This window comes from Mesoplodon densirostris, chromosome 1, assembly GCF_025265405.1.
Source record: "Mesoplodon densirostris isolate mMesDen1 chromosome 1, mMesDen1 primary haplotype, whole genome shotgun sequence".
NCBI lineage: Eukaryota > Metazoa > Chordata > Mammalia > Artiodactyla > Ziphiidae > Mesoplodon > Mesoplodon densirostris.
In genome coordinates this window covers 225115687-225136909 of record NC_082661.1, presented here as the reverse complement: position 1 = coordinate 225136909, position 21223 = coordinate 225115687, and the positions used below count along the sequence as shown (strand labels likewise).

At 41.4% G+C, this 21223-nt stretch overlaps 1 protein-coding gene across 3 annotated transcripts in view; it reads left to right on the top strand.

Moving 5' to 3' along the window:
• Positions 1 to 21223, top strand: part of RNF150 (ring finger protein 150) — a 266420-nt gene that overhangs the window by 232167 nt on the left and 13030 nt on the right. The window contains exon 7 of one of the 3 annotated variants that reach the window (XM_060115726.1): positions 3886 to 5103. The exons of 1 other annotated variant lie outside the window; for it this stretch is intronic. In XM_060115726.1, the coding sequence (XP_059971709.1) occupies positions 3886 to 3899 (14 nt within the window). In that variant the 3' untranslated portion in view covers positions 3900 to 5103. Of the gene's footprint in view, positions 1 to 2478; positions 3125 to 3885; positions 5104 to 21223 lie in introns of those variants that run through there. One more of the 3 variants, XM_060115729.1, reaches the window with a different exon arrangement.

Genomic DNA, 21223 nt, shown 5'->3' with positions numbered 1-21223 from the left:
CTCAATTTCCTCAACTTTAAAATTGTCCAGGGACTTCCCTGGTGGTCCAGTGGTTAAGATTCCACTTCTGCTGGTTTGGGGAACTAAGATACGGTGTGCTGCACGGCGTGGCCAAAAAAAAAATTGTCCAAATAAAATCGACCTCGCAGGTTTGTCGCAAGCATGAAATGAATCGATGTGTAGACTGACTTAGAGCCCGGCACTCAGTCATTCATAAATGTTACCTCTCTCCCCACCTTGCACACATCTCTGCATGAGAACACACATTGGATGGACACATCACAAGTACCTATTAGCTCCATGGAAGTGTCTTGATAAAAATATCTATAAACCTTTCTCAGATGGATTCCAAGGCCCGATAGCTCTAGGTTGTATCCTTAATCATTTGCCCGTGGAGATGAAAGCTAACATGACCTTACTCTTCTTCAATTACCAGAATTACTTTACTTCCTGAGCCAGAACTGCATGCTCACTTTTAGTTATTTATCTTTTCCACTAATTGATCACTTGAGGGCTACTGAGTTATAAACGGCAATCTTTATTACCATGATCTCAGATAAAATAATGACTGTCCTTATAATACCATTTACAGAGAAACCTCTCAAGTTATCAGCATAATCACTAGGCAGCCCGTCAATCAATCAACAACCGATTAGTGTCAGTTCCTAGAAAGGCATAATTATGTGTTTCTATGCATGGCTCTGTATTGGTTATATTCAACAGACAGCAGCCCTCCCACTAATCTTAGAGAGTGCTTTGAGCATACAGACCAACAGACGAATGACCTGTGGATAAACTAGTAATTTCAGATTTGCCAGATCTTGATGTTCTTCTTGTGTTCATAAGTCAAACCTCAGGGAACGACTCAGAGCAAAAATATTCGAAGTAAAAGGCAAAAGATTCATTCGATCATGAAGAGACGCACGAGTATAGATTGGGATTGACACATATACACTAATATGTATAAAATGGATAACTAATAAGAACCTGCTGTATAAAAAAGTAAATAAAATTAAATTTAAAAAATATATTGGAAGTATCCTCTGATATAAGCCTCCAAGTTTTCAGCACATGTGTCTCACACCCCCTGCCAAGAAAGTCCAGTAGGAGATCTTTTAAACTACAGAAGTAGCTAACTCATCGGCTTCAGCAGGGGTGGTCGTTACTACACTTCCTCCATTTGGGGGAAAAATTTGCAGGGAAACTTCTGAAGAAACGAAAATATATTGTGGTTAAGTGGTTGAGCTGGACTCTCCTGGCCAGCTCCATCCAGGACACAGGTGTGGTGATCAGTCAGGTCTGGATAAGTCCGAATGCCAGGATGGTGGGCAACTGTTATTCCCCCTCACTCCAGAGGCTTTCTGTGGAGCACGCACCAGGATGCCAGGGTGAGAGTCAAGCCAGGTTCCCTGCGCGCTCATACGCACACATACATTTACACACATACGTGCACATGCGCTCACACGGTATGCATGCATGCCCACATACACACCGCCACCACCAATCCTCAGGGCCTTCGCTCATCATCTCAATCCACTAGGAAATAGATCTCCAGGGATTCCCGGAAATTTTTCCAGGCAGAGAGGGCAAAGCGATGTCACACATGACTCCTTTTGCCTGCAGATGGGCTGGGTTTAGCCCTGAGAACTTCTGATAATGTTCACTGAGTAGCCAGCATTTAAATATGGCAAAGTTTTCCATACAGATCTGAATTTCCAACTTGAAAACGTTGGAAGCAACAGCAATTCTGGGCCTCATTCTCTGATGGCGGCAATTGGCTGGACCTGAGTTGGGGCAGCCCCAAGACAAGGCATGTGCTCTGCAGTCACCACAGCTCTACAACCCCAAATTTAGGGACAGTCTCAGGGCAAAAACACTTCCTTCATATGCAGTGATTTCTCAGGGACAATCACTGTTTTGAACTGTCCTATTAGGTCTCATTAAAATAATACCTATTGGTAAAGTCACGCGCAGGGCAACTGTGTGTGTCTCTTAAGCAACCACGTACACAGTTAAAACTCTCACTGGGGGCTTCCCTGGTGGCGCAGAGGTTGAGAGTCCGCCTGCCGATATAGGGGACACGGGTTCGTGCCCCGGTCCAGGAAGATCCCACATGCCGCGGAGCAGCTGGGCCCGTGAGCCACGGCCGCTGAGCCTGCGCGTCCGGAGCCTGTGCTCCGCAACGGGAGAGGCCACAACAGTGAGAGGCCCGCGTACCACAAAAAAAAAAAAAAAAAAAAAAAAAAAAAAAAAAAATCACCTACCTCATGGGATGAGATGTAATGAAAATGCCTTAGAAAAGCCTGTGGTTCATTAAAAGCATTGGAAAAACGTTCTTTGTCATTATCTGTGGGGCAGAGGAAGAGGCAGAGAGAACTCAGACACTATTAAGCATGTACCGTGTGCCAAGGATCCAGCAGAGTACTCCCGTTACATAGTTTATAACCTTTACAATTACTATCGCTCCTTTACATACAGGAAACTGAAGTGGAGAGCGCTCCGGGAACCTCATCAAAAGTCTTACGTGGAGTAGATGGCAGGCTGGCGTGAGAGCTCTTGTCCCTCTACAAAGCCCAGGCTCCTTCCCACACACTGAAGCTTCTCAAGTGTGGCCTGATCCCCTACCTGGGCTATAATAATTACCATGCAGACCCCAGGCCCCACCCCGGATCTGCTAAATGACAATTTCCAGGGGTGAGCTGACAACTGTCATTCTCACCAGGCTTCCTACGCGATTCTTTCTAAAACCAGAGTTTGAAAACATGTGCCTCTATCCCAGAATGCCCGCCCAAGCAGATCAGAACTTGGACGACTCACACATCTGAGGTGTTGTCGTATCCCTACAATCCATTGAAATGTGGTCTGTATCTACCCTGACACTAATTTCATTCAGGGGCGCTGGAGTTGGAACATTCTCTTCAGCCCAACTAACCTCACCTCTTTCTTGTTGATTCAGCTTTGTGAATTTCCCAGCTGAACATAATAGTGCGGTTTTGTGTGATTGGTCCTCGGTTGGATCCTTCTTCATAGGTCCCATGCTGTCTATCCCTGCCTGTGATAAAGATGATCACTGGCCCCTGTCACATGGATCCCAAGGCTAAAAGAAACTCCGTAGAAAATACAAGTACATTTTTTTTTCAGTCCTGCCTTGTTTGTGGTCTTGATGGAGGTTTAATCCTAGCAGCCAACATTGCTATAGGTGGCAGAGGCCATTGTCTTTTTGTTGTTATAATAATTGCTCCTTTGCTCATGAAACATTGTGTACCTGATGTGTGACCTACAGGCTGTGATGGGGGCATTCATTTACATTGTGAGCATAAGAATCGCCTGCTGGTAAAAGGAATTGTTTTCTGTAGAGAAAATGCTTTAACAATATGAGATACTAAAGCAAGTCCTTGATCCAATAGAGCAAACGATGAATCTGAAAAGAATCACAATTGGTTTTCTCAGATATCTAATTTTACTGAAGAAAGAGGTCATTAGTGTCATAAAATTACTGCTAAATGGAAAAGAATAAGGCAACAAGGTTACATTTTACAGTTCCTTTGGGTTCTTGGCAGCTAAAATCTGCAAAATTGTTCTAATTACTTGGTAGCTGCTGAGCCGCATTAATTTCCACCAAAGATACAGTGTCGAAAATATATTTAGGGAGCTTAACACTTGGAAGGAAGGAGGTAATAATGGTAGGAACTCTATCTTTCTTTGCTTTTATTTTTCTGTCTTGATGAACAATGACAGTTATGGAATATATGGAACCGTGACTTAATCCTCATAATGTATATAGCTAATTTCTTAGAGTTTTTATCCTCCGAGACATATCGGTGGGACTTTGCCGTTACGGCGATGCATGTCTGTACTTACGATCTGCTCATCTTCCACCTCCAGGCTTCTCTCAGTGACTACATATGCATCCTTCCTCCTAGAGAAACGCTGTCCCTAAAAATGCAGCTGTAAAAAGGAAAGATGTGTCCACCCCGATACTGGAATTACAGTCAACGATGTTTTGAGGGGAAAATGTTCAAAGAGTCTCAGAAATCCCAACCGGCTCTCACTCTGTTCACATCCCCTGGTCCCTCTCCAGAGATTTTTTCTTAGGGGGAGTGGAGGAAACCAAAGGCAGCCTGGGACTTAGTGGGTTAAGGAACAAGATCAGCAAAGGACCCTCTCCGCTTTTTGCCAGGCTTGCAGATCCCAGGGGTGGAAGTCTGCTCTCCCTGGGACGTCCCTGGAATAGAAGATGCTCCCTTGGTATCCATGGAGACTTAGCTCAGCATCAGATGAGTGTGTTATATGAGATTTGGGGATTTATGAATTTTTAAACCACTCTGTACCATGTGTTTTATGGGGAAGTAGGTGGTCAGAATGGTCAGAAACAATAACTATGTTAAAAAACCTTAAATCGATTTTGGTAGTAGAACAGGTTGATGTAAACTGATGCCTGCATACAGGACTCCATGTGCTCATGGCAGTGTTGTGTCTCTAGTTTAGCGCTGAGCTGTTTATTTACTTTACAATTGTAAAATGTCAACTTTATTGATAAAGCACTCCACATTACAGGAGACTTTAGAAGTAGTCTCAGGCAGCTATTCTTCTGGCAAAGTGATATAAAATATTTGCAAGCAGGAAAAAAAATGAACATGGTAAGATCTTTCCAGCAATAGAGCACCTCCTATTTGGGATGTGGGCTATTCTTGTGGCTGCAGAGTCTTTAAAAATACAAGTTCAAAATGTTCATTGGTCGTGTGCTACTGGGAAACATTAGCAAAATGATAAACGCAGCCTGTGGCAATCAAAGGGAGTTAGGCAGGAGCTCTGTCCCAGACAAATATGTAAACCAACCATGGAGTAAAAAAAAAAAAAAGTGGGGGGAGATATATTATAAACATCAATAATCATTCCAAAAAGCAGCAGCATGATTCTTTTTAAAAAATTCAAAATTCAGAATCTACATGGGCCACATGTTGAAATGACTTTCTATTGTGCAAAACTTACTAAGAATAACAAGGGGGAAGAGACATTGTAAAATACTTGTAAACTATCTAGAAGACCTCACCAGAGGTTCATGTCAAAGTCTGTTTTATTAATTAAACGAAACCATTTGCCAATGATGTTAGCAATTTAGTGTAATATTTATTAATGTTTATTTTGAGCTAGGATAAAATTGCCCCTCTTCTGAAGAAATTTCGATTCTAACAGATGTAAAACAGATGTGTACAAAGTAGAAGTTACTTTGCCAAGTGCTCTTTTATAGAAAATAGGTCTCATTTGCCAGATCTGCTAAAGGCTTTGTCTGCATAAGGGATTTGTATAGCTTTCATTAGTTTACAAAAGAGAGGAAGGAATGATCCCTGGCAGGCTGGTGTGGGGAAATACTAAGACCTCAACCCCCGTGTTAAATTCCAGAAACTCCCGACAAGCTTGTTCAGGGCATTTGGCCTTTGAACACATATTTAAGAATATTAGAGGGCTTCCCTGGTGGCGCAGTGGTTGAGAGTCCGCCTGCCGATGCCGGGGACGTGGGTTCGTGCCCCGGTCCGGGAAGATCCCACATGCCACGGAGCGGCTGGGCCCGTGAGCCATGGCCGCTGAGCCTGCGCGTCCGGAGCCTGTGCTCCACAACGGGAGAGGCCGCAAAAGTGAGAGGCCCGCGTACCGCAAAAAAAAAAAAAAGAATATTAGGATGAAATACCCCTGTCTTAGCTTTTTCATCCGTCATACTAGAGCACTGCTGGGTTTTCAGTCATTTTCCTGATTCTGTGTTTATGGTAAATACGTTTACCCAGTCACAATCGTCCAACTATAAATGGTACCTTTTCAGCTCTCATTTTCAAGGTTAACAAGTTGCTGGCAAAACAGCCGGCTTGGCCACGCCCCTACCTATGCCAGCCACGGAGACAGAAATCTACACAGGGGGCCTTTCTTCTCAGGGAGGTGCTGAGTATAATTCGAAGCCATTAAAGAGAAATAAGAAACCAGAAAATACCGACTTAAGGTGGAAGAGTTGGGGAGCGATGAATAAGATTCCTGGCCCATATAAACGAATGAATCACTTGGTTTACTTGCTGTGAGGTCTAGATCTTGTTTTCCTTAGCCTATTCTATGGGCTCACCTGATGCCTTAGTGGAACGTATTTCACGCAGCATTGAAATCAGAAGAGTAGGAATCTCCCTCCCCAATGTTTTTAGCCTTTAAAAAACCAACATGAGGGAATTCCCGGGTTAGGACGCTGCGCTTTCACTGCCAAGGGTGTGGGTTTGATCCTTGGTTGGGGAACTAAGATCCCACAAGCTGTGCAGCCTAAATAAATAAATATAAATAAAATAAAAATGAAATTATTTTTAAGAAAACATGATTTCTTCAGACCTTCCCATTCGTTTATTCAATACATTTAGGTGATAACCATTATATTTCTTTTATTTGCATAGCGTGGAGGATGGAGGTTTGGTAGTATCTATGCAAAACAAGTCCCTGCCCTCTTAGAGCTAACAATCTGCTCTAGGTGAGAGAAAATCATCCATGAGTGGATATTTACTTAAATAATGATGTAAGGCAGTGCTGTTAATCAGGGATGAGGAATATTCTGGATTACAGGTGCTCTTCAGAGAAAGGGGGGATTGTGGTGGGCAACAGTACCCACCAACCTGTGGCTGCACCCCTCCACAATGGGAAGAAACCCTCAGGGGCCAGGAGGAGGGTCACCCAGAGCCCCTACCCCACTTACTAGAGACCGAGTTAGGATGCAAACTGCCATCGTGGGGAGGGCTGAACTTGGCCACACCCTTCTTTTTCATTTGGGTTTTTAGTAGCCAAACCCCTTTGTGTGTACAATTCAATATGGGTGTACATTTCAGATGCAGTGAAGATGTACGTTTAAACTCTTTGGGTTTTTGAGCAAATAAGTGAAAAGTGCCCAGCACAGAATCTAGTGAGGTTCAGGTACTTCCCCCTCACTCGTTGGATCACCTTAAGAAGATACATTCGGTGAAGTTAAGTATAGCTACCAGATTTTTGTTTTGTTTTGTTTTGTTTTGGCTTTCCAGAAAATAGAGATCCCAGGAGCAAAGGAAATGAAGATCAGATTAATGAAGTGAATGAGAGGGTTTAACCAATGATTTCAGTAAAGATTCTTTGCACTATTCATTAGTCATCTGCCTTTGAATATTGCTACACTGAATGCTGGGGGAGTGGTGGGGGGTAGATGGGTTTGGGAAGACCTGCTTCCACTGTCCTTGTTCCAGTGACTGTCGTCAACGTCAGCATCATCACCCTCATCATCCACCGCTGCTCAGCCTCCCCGATTCACCCCACTGCAGAGCCCTAGGGCTTCGTGGAGCACCATAAAAACCACCAGAGCAGGAATGGGAGAGCTGTGTTCAAGTCCCAGGTCGGCCACTTCCTGGCTTTCAGGAGACCCTGAGAGAGCGACTTAGCCTTTTCTGAGATTCAGGCAGCCTGCGGTAAGACACAGTCAAAGATGGGACTGACATTATAAACTAAAAGCAAACATAATGGATGATGATGGTGGTGGTGATAAAATAATAAGAGCTGCGAAAAAGTGTGTTAAAGTATTTCCGATCCAAACCTACCATTTTCTACCAGCACTGGTACCCACCCACACCTCCCACCTTCGTTGCCCCCCTGCCATATCAATGCCCAGCCAGCTTAATGTCCCCCCTTATTCCCTCTGCCCTTTTATGTCCCTTGTTGAACAGCTTACCTCATTTGTATCTCCTTTATTCTCACCCTAAACTCATGCCAAGGGATTCCCATTGCATGGCCAAGTATTGATTAAAATTCTGAGTTTTGTTCTAAACACAAAGAACTAGAAATTGCATCCTGTGAGCCAGACGAATGGGTTAGGTTATGATTAGATAGCATGCATGACTGGCCCACAGCTTTTGCTATTATAAGCTGCAGATAGAATCCATTAGGTTTTCCAGGAAGGCATATAAACACATCCATCTAGGTGAATCACGGTAAGTTATTGTTGCGATACCTACTCATGCTCTGGGTCAAAACATCAGGTCTCTTTTCTTTAGCTAAGAGTGTGTCTGGCAGTTCTCGAGGGCTTATTAGTGCCACCACTTTGAACCCACCCCCTCCCGCCCCAAAACACCAGGTGGTGACCTGTTCTCAAACCAGCCAGAAGTGAATTATGCAGTATTTATTGGAGGAGTTGGAAGCAGTCTGGGGTTCTTCTAAACAAATGACTTGCAGTCGACGTTTTTTAAACAGGCTTCTCCATGTGTTTTATGGGGAAGTAGGTGGTCAGAATGGTCAGAAACCATAACTACGTTAAAAACCTTGTATCGATTGTGGTAGTAGAACAGGTTGATGTAAACTGATGCCTGCATACAGGACTCCAGTGTGCTCATGGCAGTGTTGTGTCTCTAGTTCAGTGCTAAGCTGTTTATTTACCTTATAATTTGCTTAAGCTCTTCTTGAGGACTCGTATTTCAGCAGTTTCACTGTTTAAAATGCTTCTTTCTTTTTAAAAACATATGTGTAAGAAACTGTGTTCCTGTGTCTGTCCTCCCCTCCCCAGCCCCTTCCAGAGTGATGTAAAGGATCCCCTACTTTGCTATGTTCTGCAGCTTGAACTTTAAACTAGACCTTGGGTTTCCATCAGAGCCTGTTCTCTAGTTTCTTCTTGCTCTTATGTTGGACTATCCTGTAACAGGGCGACACTTGTACCGGCAGGAGGGATAAGGCTGTCACATGGCAAATGAGCTCTTTATGAAATGTTGATGCATCAACATACATTGAATCACACTGAAGAAATAGAACATTACAGAAACAGTGAGGTAGTGGCCAGGGAAAGAAAGGACACCTTTTGTCCATCAGGACCTTGATAGACAAAGAAGGAAGTCAAGAGGCTTAATGGGATAGAAATAAAGCAGTTCTCAGTAAATGTACTAAATACAATAATAGCTGCCTGTTACCTGGCACACCATGTGTCAAACGCACTGTGAAGTGAAGCACTGTGTGGATGTGTGTACATACACACACACCAGGTCTCGTTACAGCTACAAAAATATTATTATCACTATTTTACTGATAAGGAAACTGAGGTTTCACCAGTTTATTTAAGCAAGTACTTTTTATGCACAAACATAATATAATCCAGTTACGTTAAGGTCATGACACTTCAGCCTGGCATTCAAATCACTCTTCAATTTTAGTACAGCCTACCTCTCCAACCCAATGCCTGACAGTGAGACCAGTCAGGAAAGTGGAAATCTCTCTAAATATTTCAAAATAGGGGAATGTAATGCAAGAAATTGATTACAAAAATATCAGGAGAAAATAAACACCAGCCTTTATTTTGCACCATACATAAAATTAACTCGAGGAACTTCCCTGGTGGCACAGTGGTTAAGAATCCGCCTGCCAGGGCAGGGGACACGGATTCAATCCCTGGTCTGGGAAGATCCCACATGCCGCGGAGCAACTAAGCCCATGTGCCACAATTACTGAGTCTGTGCTCCAGAGCCCATGAGCCACAACCACTGAGCCCAAATGGCACAACTACTGAATCCTGCATGCCTAGAGCCCGTGCTCTGCAACAAGAGAAGCCACCACAGTGAGAAGCCCGCACACCACAAGGAAGTGTAACCCCCACTCGCCGCAACTAGAGAAAGCCCACACCCAGCAACGAAGACTCAATGCAGCCAAAAATAAATAAAAAATAAATAAATTTTAAAAGTAATAAGAATAATAAAAAATAAAATTAACTCAGAACGGGTCATAGACCTCAGCATGTGATACACCACTTTAGTAGAACAAAGGATGAAAATAACAATATCATCTCAATTGATGCAGAAAAAGCATTTGACAGAACACACAAAGACCAGTTGATTTTCCAAAGACTAACAATGAACAACCTAAAAAGGAGATTAAGAAAACAATCTCATTTACAATAACATCAAAAAGAATAAAGTATTTAGGAGTAAACTTAACTGAGGAGACAGAAGACTTGTACACTAAAAATGACAAAACATTGCTGAAAGAAATTTAAAAGACACAAATAAATAGAAAGCCATCCCCTATTTGTGGATTGGAAGACTTAATATTGTTAAATGTTCCTACTACCCAGAGCAATCTATAGATTCAATGCAATCCCTATCAAAATCCCAATGGCATTTTTTGCAGAAGTAAAAAAAAAGAAAAAATCCTAAAATTCATATGGAATCTCAGAAGACCCTGAATAGCCAAAACAATCCTGAGAAAGAAGAACAAAGTTAGAGATCTCACACTTCCTGATTTCAAAATATATTACAAAGCTACCATAATCAAAACAGGGTAGAAATGGCACAAAGACACATAGACCAATGAAACAGAATAGCGAGCCCAGAAATAAACCATCACATATATGGTCAAATGCTCTGTGACAAGGGTGCCAAGACCACACAATGGGGAAAGGTAGTCTTCTCGACAAATGGTGTTGGGAAAACTGGAAATCCATGTGCAAAAGAAAGAAGTTGGACCCTTATCTTGCAGGAATCATGCAGGATGGTGGTGTCCTGGGCATCTGTGGCACAACAATGTGCATGTGGTCAACAATATTGTACTGTATACTTGGAAGTTGTTTTGAGGGTGAATTTAATGTGCTGTGGTTTTTTGCCACCAAAAAGAAAAAAAAATTGACTGTTTCTTATATAGTTACATATACCCACCATATGGACCCAGCAGTGCACTTCTAGGTATTTACCCAAGAGAAATTAAAATGTATGCCCTCAAAAAGACTTGCACACAAATGTTCATAGCAGCTTTATTTACATTAGTCAATCACTGGAAATAACTCAAATGTTCATCAGTTTATGAATGGATAAGCAAAATGTGATATATACACATGGTGGATACTGTTCAGCAATAAAAAGGAGTGAACTATTGATATAGGCAACATCATGGATAGATTTCACAATGAGTATACTGAGTGAACGAAACCAGACACAAAAGAGTACATACTGTAAAACTGCATGTGTGTAAAATTATAGAAAATTCATCTTAATCTAGAGCCATAATTCTCCACTGGGGATGATTTTGCCTCTCCGGGGGGCATTTGGCAACGTCTGGAGACTTTCTGATTGTCATAGCTGGGGAGGGGGTAGCACTATTGGCATTCAATGGATAGAGACCAAGAATACTACAAATCATCCTGCAATTCCCAGGACATCCCCCCTACGAGGAAGAATTCTTCAACCCCAAATATCAATTATACCAATGTTGAAAAACACTGATAAAGAGTTATAAAAAGAAAAGCAGATCAGGTGTTAGCTGGGTCCAGGGACAGGGGGAGGAAATGACTATAAAAGGACATGAGAAAGTTTTGGAGGGAAATAGAAATGTTTAACATTTCAAATAAACACCATCAGGATAGTAAAGGTGGTTGCAAGAGTACATCCATGTATTACATCCCTCAAAGCTCATCAAAACTATGATTCAGGGCTTCCCTGGTGGCGCAGTGGTTGAGAGTCCACCTGCCGATGCAGGGGACACGGGTTCATGCCCCGGTCTGGGAAGATCCCACATGCCGCGAAGCGGCTGGGCCCGTGAGCCATGGCCGCTGAGCCTGCGCGTCCGGAGCCTGTGCTCTGCAACGGGAGAGGCCACAACAGTGAGAGGCCCGCGTACAACAACAACAACAACAACAAAAAAAAAAAACTATGATTCAATAAAGTTGACTTAAAAAACCAGTTTGGAAGACTGGAGGAGCAAGAGGTTGTTACCCAGAGCTCCTGAGCATGCTTCCACTATTCTGATGTTGCCGGAGCTGTCTTGCTTCTCCTGGGGGGACCTCCAGCACTGAGTAGGTGATCAGGATCCTCCTCTCCTGATTCTACTGAAAGCACTGTCAACACTTCTGGACCCCGCAGGGACCTGCCTGAACCAGAGCATAAGAGCTTCCCTCTTCCTCCCACCTTCCAACCTCCTCTGCAGGACCTAGGAGAAAGCCTGTTGGCAAAGGAGTCTGGGAAATGCAGTTCCCAGCCTTCTAGCTCCCTATGAAACAAGAGAGCACAGAGGGCAGAAAGGGGGCACAATACCTACAGACGAGATCTGGCACTTTGCTGTGGTTCTCCATATCCTAAGCTACAGCCAAGTCAAACCATCCACCTGCCTTGTAATGTGCTCTGATGATAACTAGTCAAGTTGGTTCTCCTGAAAGAAATGCCATCTCCCCTCATCTCCATACTTCCAGTGCTAATCAGATCTCACTGCTGGTTTACATGTAACCGACTTCATGAACCCTCTGGGTTACCCAGTTGGAGGTGAAATTTAACTCACCTTTCTGTTTCATTTGCATTTATACCTCTCTTTTAGCATATATCATCCTTTATTAAACTTATGTAGACACAAGTCTGATTTCTTTTACTAGATCAAATTCAATTTAAAAGCAGAGACTGTGTTTAGTTCATCTTTTTTTTCCTCCAAAGGTCATCAATGGTGCTGTGTACCTAATAAACGTTCAATAAATTCCTATTGAATAAATAAGTGGTAAATAAGTTGATGAATGAATAAATGAAGTCTGTAGATAATTTTATGCAATTGCAGAAATGGATATCTGCATGGTATCTGCCTATCTCTCTAAATCCATCTGGTAGCATTCCCTTTTTTATTCTTTTTTCATTCCAATCATATTCACATTTATCAAGAGCCTTCCATATACCAGATACTATGCTTAATGCTTACGGTTTTATATGGGTAGTACTAATTAGGAATTGTAAAATAGCTATTAACAACATAAATGTTCACTAGATTTTGCCTTCTTTCCTGCAAAAACTAATGTAGAACTAATGCAAAAAATCACATTATCCCTTCTTTTTGCTCTTAGTAAGGAATTACTCAATGAATGAATTGTTAATGAAATCATAAGGAGTTTGAGCAATTGGAGAAAATCTTTCTCCTGCTGGGTGAAGTGTCACAGGGAAAGAAAACCAATGATGAAGAGATAAAAGCAGAGAGTGAAATCCTAGCTTATGATCTTATTTAATATCCGAATTTCCAGGGAGTTCTCCTTTACCAAGTCAGAATAAGAACAATGCTTTAAATGTCCCCAGGTGAAAAAGAATTTTCCTGATTTGAGCTCACCCTGTCTATAATTATGGAGCAAGCATTTAAAAAGGCAAAAGTGCCAGTTATATCTGAACAATTCTAGGAGTCACTTGGCCAAGTGGATGAATTTATATTTTAAGCCTGGAATGCTTGGTCCTCTAAGGTGACCAAGCATTGTCTTTAGGAACAACCTAGCAGCCAAAAAGAAATCTAGCAGCTGTGCCATTGCAGAATAGCATAGCTGTCAACAGCACTGGCTGTTGGGTTAGGATTCCATTTCTGCCTTTTTCTGTGTTTTTGACCGTGGCCAAGTTGACTTCACCTGCAAAATGGGAAGCAGTCATTGGGGTAATCATCCACCTACTCCAGAGCATCCTTGTAAGGATGACATACATAACATGTAATTGCTTAGAACAATGCCTGGAACATAGGAAGCAGTCCTACACTCCAGCTATTATGATTAACATTATTGCACAGCCTCTGAAGAAAGTGACACAAAGGCCTACCATTCTCACAGCAGAAGCCACTCATAAGAGGGAAAATTTAAACGAAACTGGAAGTTTATCTCCCCAGAAATTCTTGTTAAGCAAAAGAGAGAAAAGCAAGGAACACATGTGAAAGGAATACATTCCCTTATTGGAAACACTCTGCGTTTGAAATCAAACTCACTTTCCCGCTTAGATTATGACAGGGAGCATATAAGCTCCAACCCTAAGAAACCTTAATTCTGAAAAGACAGCAATACTGTAAGGCAGCCAGTCTGGCTGTATGTCTCCCCTATGGTGCTTTTATATAATACAGGGTGATCGGAAATGTCCTATTTTCAAAAAGATAAGCATCAGTAGCAACGGACAGAAGGATGCTGTTTTTCCTTGAAAACTTATTTTTCAAGTACATGGGGAAAAATAAGCTTTTATGTGATGTAGAACAGTTCCGAGCATGTGAATATCAAGCCTACTGGAGAATCAGGACACCTGGGGGATTATATTCATCACCCCCTTATTTTCTCTCGACACAGAGAACACTTACTCTAAGGGCAATGTTTGTTAATTCCTAACAGAACAGGACTTATTCCAGCCTGCTACGGCTCTATGCCTCCTTTCATAAGTCAGGCAGTAGAGTAAATATCAAACCTCATTCTGGGGTGGATAATTTTCTGCTTTAGCTGTGAATAGTCATCATATAGAAACTATTAACTAGGAAAGCGGTGACTTCATATGAAAAGTGTCCTGTCAAGTTAGTAAAACACATGGTCAGTGAAATGTAAACCAAAAGATGCATTTTTTTATAAAAAGCCAAGCCACTCTTGTTGCAGGCAGCAATGTGTTCTTCAACTTACCCAGGATGGAAAACCTCTTAAGTGAATGCTTCTCAGCCTTTTGTGGTTTTTGTAAGAATCTGGTAAAAGCAAACCCTCTCACCAGAAAAATGCATAAATGCACATAACCACAGAAGTGTGTATGTAATTTTGAGTACCTGGACTCCCCCAGAAGTCCACACTAATCCTCAGGCTAAGAGTCTCAACTCTGAAGTATAGATATGGTCAAGTTTGTGGACGCTGGTGTCAGACAGGCCTTGGTGTAAATTGTGGATCCAACTCTTACTGCCATGTACCTTTCTGAGCCTTAGTTTTATCACCTGAAAATAGAAATAATAATTCTTCCTATGTCATAGGTTAATTGTGAATATTCAATCTATTTAAAGTACTTAGCATAGTCCCTGGCATATACTAACAATAAGCACTAATACTGTTATTAGTTAATAAAATATAAAACTTGACACCCTATGTGTCCACAGAGGGACTTCAATTAAATTTCACTGCTACAAACATTTACTGAGTGCCTCCTACTTCTGAAGGAGTGCGGTGGGATTCTGAAATGGGAATGTTGACAATGGGTGGCCCTGAGCCAGCGAAGTAAGATAGGCCCGATGTGCCCAAGACGGGACAGACCAGATCTCAGGTTGGAAGGAACTTTAAGTCATCCAGCCCCACCGTTATAGACAGTTATATCAAACCCCCAGCAGAACTACAACTGCAATGTCCATTTCACAAAGGGAAACCTGTGACTCTTCAGGTAACACTTTATGTATTAAAGAGGAAAGGAATAAACCAAAGATATTAATCCCTTGTGGACTAAATAGAATTAATAAAAACAAATCCCGCTGCCAAGAATTTTTTGGTTAACCACAGTTAGCCTACTGATGGATTTTACTTAGAATTAAATGTGGAAATATGTGAAAGCAGTAGTTATGGATCAACAAAATTGGTCACAAAGCTCCATTTAAAACAGTGTTTTCTGCTCACCATCTAATCAGGTGCTCTTTAACACTGTGATAAAGAGATTCAAGATGGAGCATTAGATGACTTGGGATCAGTCTTGAAATCCACCAAAATACCTTCTCTATGCTGAAGTGAGTAAAACATAAAAGAAGCAGACTCATAGAGAACAAACTAGTGCTTACCAGTGGGGATGGAGTAAGGGGCAATTTAGGGGTGGGGGACTGAGGCACAAACTGTTGGGTATAAGATAGGCTCAAGGATGTATTGCACAACACAGGGAATATAGCCATTATTTTGTAATAACTGTAAATGGAAAGTAACCTTTAAAGTTGTATAAAAATAACAAAGTAGTAAAAAATAAGATAAACTATTACTTCAATTTGTCCTCTTACCTCCATTCCTATTACAACAAGCCACCACCATGTTTCATCTCTTTCGCTGCAGTGCTTTCTTCTGGATTATCTCCACCCTTGACCTACCAATCTATTCTTCACTTAACAGCAAGAGTGCTCTTTTAAAATATTAAGCAGATCATATTACTCCCTGTTTAAATTCTCTCAATGTCCTTACAATGCATAAAACCAAGAGAGGAAAGTGTGTCAAGTAGGTATTATACTACTGTGTCAAAGGGACTAAGGCTTCTTTTTTGTTTGTGAATAGGAATAATAATACCCACATCAAAGGGTTATTGTGAGAATTCAGTAAAGGCAAATGTTATTTTTGCATTCATTTTATATTAGCTTTTGCAGGGAAGAAGATAAAATTCAGTGAACATTTATATTGTTAATTGTTACTTTACACTCCTCGGTTAGTACCACCTACAGAGAACCTTCTAAATGTTTTAGTGTCAACATTTTTATTTGTATTATTTTGGCCTCGAAGTAAAACATCTGCCTTGATTAAAGGATAAAACCCTGCTTTTAAAAATTATGGAGCAAACCAAGTTCAATTAAAAACACAGGACAGACTAAAGAATAATTTCAGATGTCTTCAGATCATTTTTTTAAGTTTTGGCATGGAAAATGATTAGATATTGTGGTTGATGCAATGTCACATCATGAAAATTGCACCATTTTTGGCAAATCTCTATTTTTATTGGTTTGAATTCATCTTTGCCTAGAGCAGTGCAGGACAATTTCCAAAATAGCATCATGAATTCAACAGCCGATAGTTATAGCAGTCCCCACAGCCCTTTTCTCTTTCAATTCACACATTCTGATTTAGAAAACACCACGCTGAGAATGAATCCTTGAAATCTGCTGAGGCTGGTGGCTGAGAAGATAGGAGTGTAGGTGAAAAGCTGCAGGTACAGTAAGCTATCTCTACACAAGTCAACTCTCATCTGTGCTTCCTTTTGTACTAGCTCCATATGAAAGCTATAAGATCACTCCATGGTGATCTCTTTGATTGACTTACAGTTTACTTGTGAGCTGTCATTTTTGGCTTCTTGTGAACTAAATTGGTTCATGGACTATTGCCCAAAAGAACAAGAAGGAGAAGGAGAAAGAGGGGCAGGTGAAAGGGGAAGGGAAGGGAGAGACTATATCTCTACAGTACAGCTCTCATTTTTAAAATTTTTAATATAATTTTTAAAGGTTACACTCCATTTACAGGTATTACAAAATATTGGCCATATTCCCTTGTGTCGTACAATACATCCTTGTAGCCTGTCTTACTCCCAGTAGTTTGTGCCTCCCACTCCCCCCAATCATGACCCTCCCCCTCCCCCCACTGGTAACCACTAGTTTGTTCTATCTCTGAGTCTGCTTCCTATTTTGTTGTATTCACTACTTTTTTGTATTTTTTAGATTCCACATATAAGTGATATCATACAGTATTTGTCTTTCTCTGTCTGACTTATTTCACTTAGCATAACACCCTACCAATCCATCCATGTTGCTGCAAGTGGCAAAATTTCATTCTTTTTTATAGCTGAGTAGTATTCCATTGTACATATATATGTATATATACCACATCTTCTTTATCCATTCAGCTGTCAATGGACACTTAGGTTGCTTCCATATCTTTGACCCTCATTTTTTATCTCCAGGAATAAGAATATTTCAGCTTTCTTTACACCTCAGAGTAGTGATTTCTCCCATTTAGTACATACTTGTACTAAATATACACTAGCAAACCTTCTTTTTGATTAAGGAAAAAAATTTTTTAATAGAAAGCAACATGTTGAAGGGTTATGACAAAAGAAAGACAACTCTTTCTCACTGGTAATTCTATTAAATAATTATTTATTGAGCACCTGCCATGTATGAGGCACTGTGCTAGACTGGCATCAGCATATACATGAATAAACTGTAACAACTGGAAAGGACTCTAAGATATCTAGAACAAACTCTCATTTTATAGACATTTAAACTCTAGTCCTAAAGGAGAAAGTGACTTATACAAAGTAACATGTGTAGTTACTTATAGCCGAGACTAGAATACAGTCTCCTAAAGTAGGATAGGATCCCAGTTCTCATAAATATAATTTTCAGTATATAATTTTCTCATTGTAAAAGTGATGCTTACAGAGAGCACTGAGTAAAAAGAGTGGATTGAACACATGAAATTACTTCCAGCCACTCCTAAAACCCCACAAAAACTATAGCAAAGGGATTTTTGTAAGGCATAGACCAACATGGACAGGGAAAATGTAAAAAGAGACAAAGGCAAAATTTGGGCAACTGGGAAAAAAATAAGGGGTCATTGACCTAGTGGACCTAAAAATCAGAGCGAGGTCATTTCTCTGGCTGTGCAGGTTGTATCCTGCTGAAATTCAGTGTCCACTGTTCACTCAGCCTCCAGGGTGAAATCTTCCTCCAGGTGGTGCTGAGTGCAGCCTACACAACAGCAAGCCACAGCCCTGCAGAGAAAACAAGTGTGAAGTAGGAAGGGGAGGACCATCCTAGTTTGCATCAAAGAATTCCCCAAAGGTCAGGGATGGAAGGTACCAGATGGCTCTGGAGAGGAGGATAAATGGGGAGGAAGTACACACACACAAAATAAAGATGGGCTATACATACAGGTATAGGTACAGCTATAGATATGGATGTGGATACAGATATAGATATAGATATAGATATTTAGCCAGCCTAGAATGTATACAGTATGAGGCAGGAATCCAGTTTCACCTTTGTCTAAATGACTAGTTTTATTGAATTTTTGTTGAATGTCACCATTTTCAAAGACTAAATACTGTACTTCTATCTTCCAAGATCTGCTTCCAAAGTTTTATTCTACCCATTGATCTGTCTACATTTCTACAAATCTCATGCACTTTTGGGTCTGGGAAACATTTTAGATCTCAGTCTTTAAGTATATCCCTGTGAAATACCTCATTTCTCTAAAAGTGACTCTAAGACCATAACTTGTTGTTAGTTCTCTGTTTGTCTCCTTTTAAACATCTGAAGAATTCACTACCCTTCATGAAACTCATATATTTTTCTTAACTGCACTTCAACATGAAATAAATTATATCAATGATTATGAGAGCAAAAGTGTATTATAACCAGCCACATTCTTTAGCACTTAGATGTTTTGTTGGTCTTTTAATTGCGTATTTCTTCTGCAGGGTAATGGAACATGCAAGATGTTCTGGTTTTGAAGCTGCCCTATAGGCAGCTGAGCTCCCCAGCCTCCCCTGTTCGTACTCCCTAGCTTGCCTCTGCATCCCAGTCATATTTAAATACAGTCTGATGTCCATCTGCACAAGGCTCCCTATCACCTACAGCCATCTGTGCATGCTATTGCTAGTGCTTAAAAGATTCATCCTTCTCATTCATCTGGCTAAAATACAAGTTATCCTATAGGACTCAGTTTAGATATCGCAGCCTATGGAAAGCCTTCTTTGATTCACTAAATGGTTATGTAGCCCCATTACCTGCTCCTATAATACCGGTACATCTTCCAGCAAAGTGCTTATCCTGTTGGGTGGGAATTGACAAGTAAATGGTCTACCTGTCTAGTGGACAGTAAGCTCCTTGAGGTCTGGAACTGCCTCGCTCTCACCCATATCCCTACAGTTAGCATAAGCCTTAGCACATAGTAGGCACTCAATAATTATGTCTTGAGTGAATGAATGATATCTGTTCATTGAAGAATGGTTAGGAGTAAAACTAAATTTTTTATAAAGAAAAGAATTATAAACCCTAAAACTTGAAACAACTCTTATTAACATTTTTGGTTTTCTTGCTTCTACTTAACTTTCTCTGTCAATTTCACTGCACTACAAACTCTCTGGAAATATCACTTTAGTGATTATAACCAGAAGATTGTCCTTTAGAAGAAATATAGTTTACTGAGATATTTTTTATTGTTGGACTTCTTGCAATGTTTTGCTGCTATAAATAATGCTTAAATGAATAGTTTTGCATCTCTGATAATTTCTCTATAATGCATTCTGGAAATGAAAGTACTGAGTGAAAATTTCACAGTTCTGAGTGCAGTTGATCAAAATACCTACCTCAATGTACCCTTAACTGTAATACACTCTTTTTTAAAGAGTGAAGATTTCATTAAAAAAAAGGAGTAGCTTCTTTTCACCTGATATTTATAGGCCATTTATATTACATTTTTTGTGAACTGTATAACAGTAACTTTTACCTATTTTTCTGTTGGACTCTTAGTTTTTCTTATTTATTCAAAAGCTCTCTGTTGGGCTTCCCTGATGGCACAGTGGTTGAGAGTCTGCCTGCAATGCAGGGGACACAGGTTCATGCCCCAGTCCGGGAGGATCCCACATGCCGCGGAGCGGCTGGGCCTGTGAGCCATGGCCGCTGAGCCTGCGTGTCCGGAGCCTATGCTCCGCAATGGGAGAGGCCACAACAGTGAGAGGCCCGCGTACGGCAAAAAAAAAAAAAGAAAGGAAAAAAAAGCTCTCTGTTAAGAATACAGTCCTCAAAGATTGGTTCAAGATGACGGAGTAGGAGGATGTGCTCTCACTCCCTCTTGCAAGAGCACTGGAATCACAACTAACTGCTGAACAATCATCGACAGGAAGACACTGGAATGTACCCAAAAAGATACCCCACATCCAAAGACAAAAGAGAAGCTACAATGTGATGGTAGGAGGGGCGTAATCACAATAAAATCAAATCCCATAACTGCTGGGTGGTGACTCACAAACTGGAAAACACTTATACCACAGAAGTCCACCCACTGGAGTGAAGGCTCTGAGCCCCACGTCAGGCTTCCCAACCAGGGGGTCTGACAATGGGAGGTGGAATTCCTAAAGAATCAGACTTTGAAGGTTAGCGGGATTTGACTACAGGACTTTGACAGGACTGGAGAAACAGAGACTCCACTCTTGGAGGGCACACACAAAGTAATGTGCGCATCAGGACCCAGGGGAAGGAGCAGTGACCCCATAGGAGACTGAACCAACTGCTAGTGTTGGAGGGTCTCCTGAAGAGGCGGGGGGTGGTTGTGTCTCACCGTGAGGAGAGGACACTGGCAGCAGAAGTTCTGGGAAGTACTCCTTGGCATGAGCCCTCCCAGAGTCCGCCACTAGCCCCACCAAAGAGCCCAGGCAGGCTCCAGTGTGGGGTCGCCTCAGGCCAAACAACCAACAGGGAGGGAACCAAGCCCCACCCATCAGCAGACAAGCAGATTAAAGTTTTACTGAGCTCTGCCTACCAGAGCAACAGTCAGCTCTACCCACCACCAGTCCCTCCCATCAAGAAACTTGCAACAAGCCTCTTAGATAGCCTCATCCACCAGAAGGCAGACAGCAGAAGCAACAAGAACTACAGTCCTGTAGCCTGTGGAACAAAAACCACATTCACAGAAAGAGAGACAAGATGAAAGGGCAGAGGACTGTGTACCAGATGAAGGAACAAGATAAAACCCCAGAAAAACAACTAAATGAAGTGGAGATAGGCAACCTTC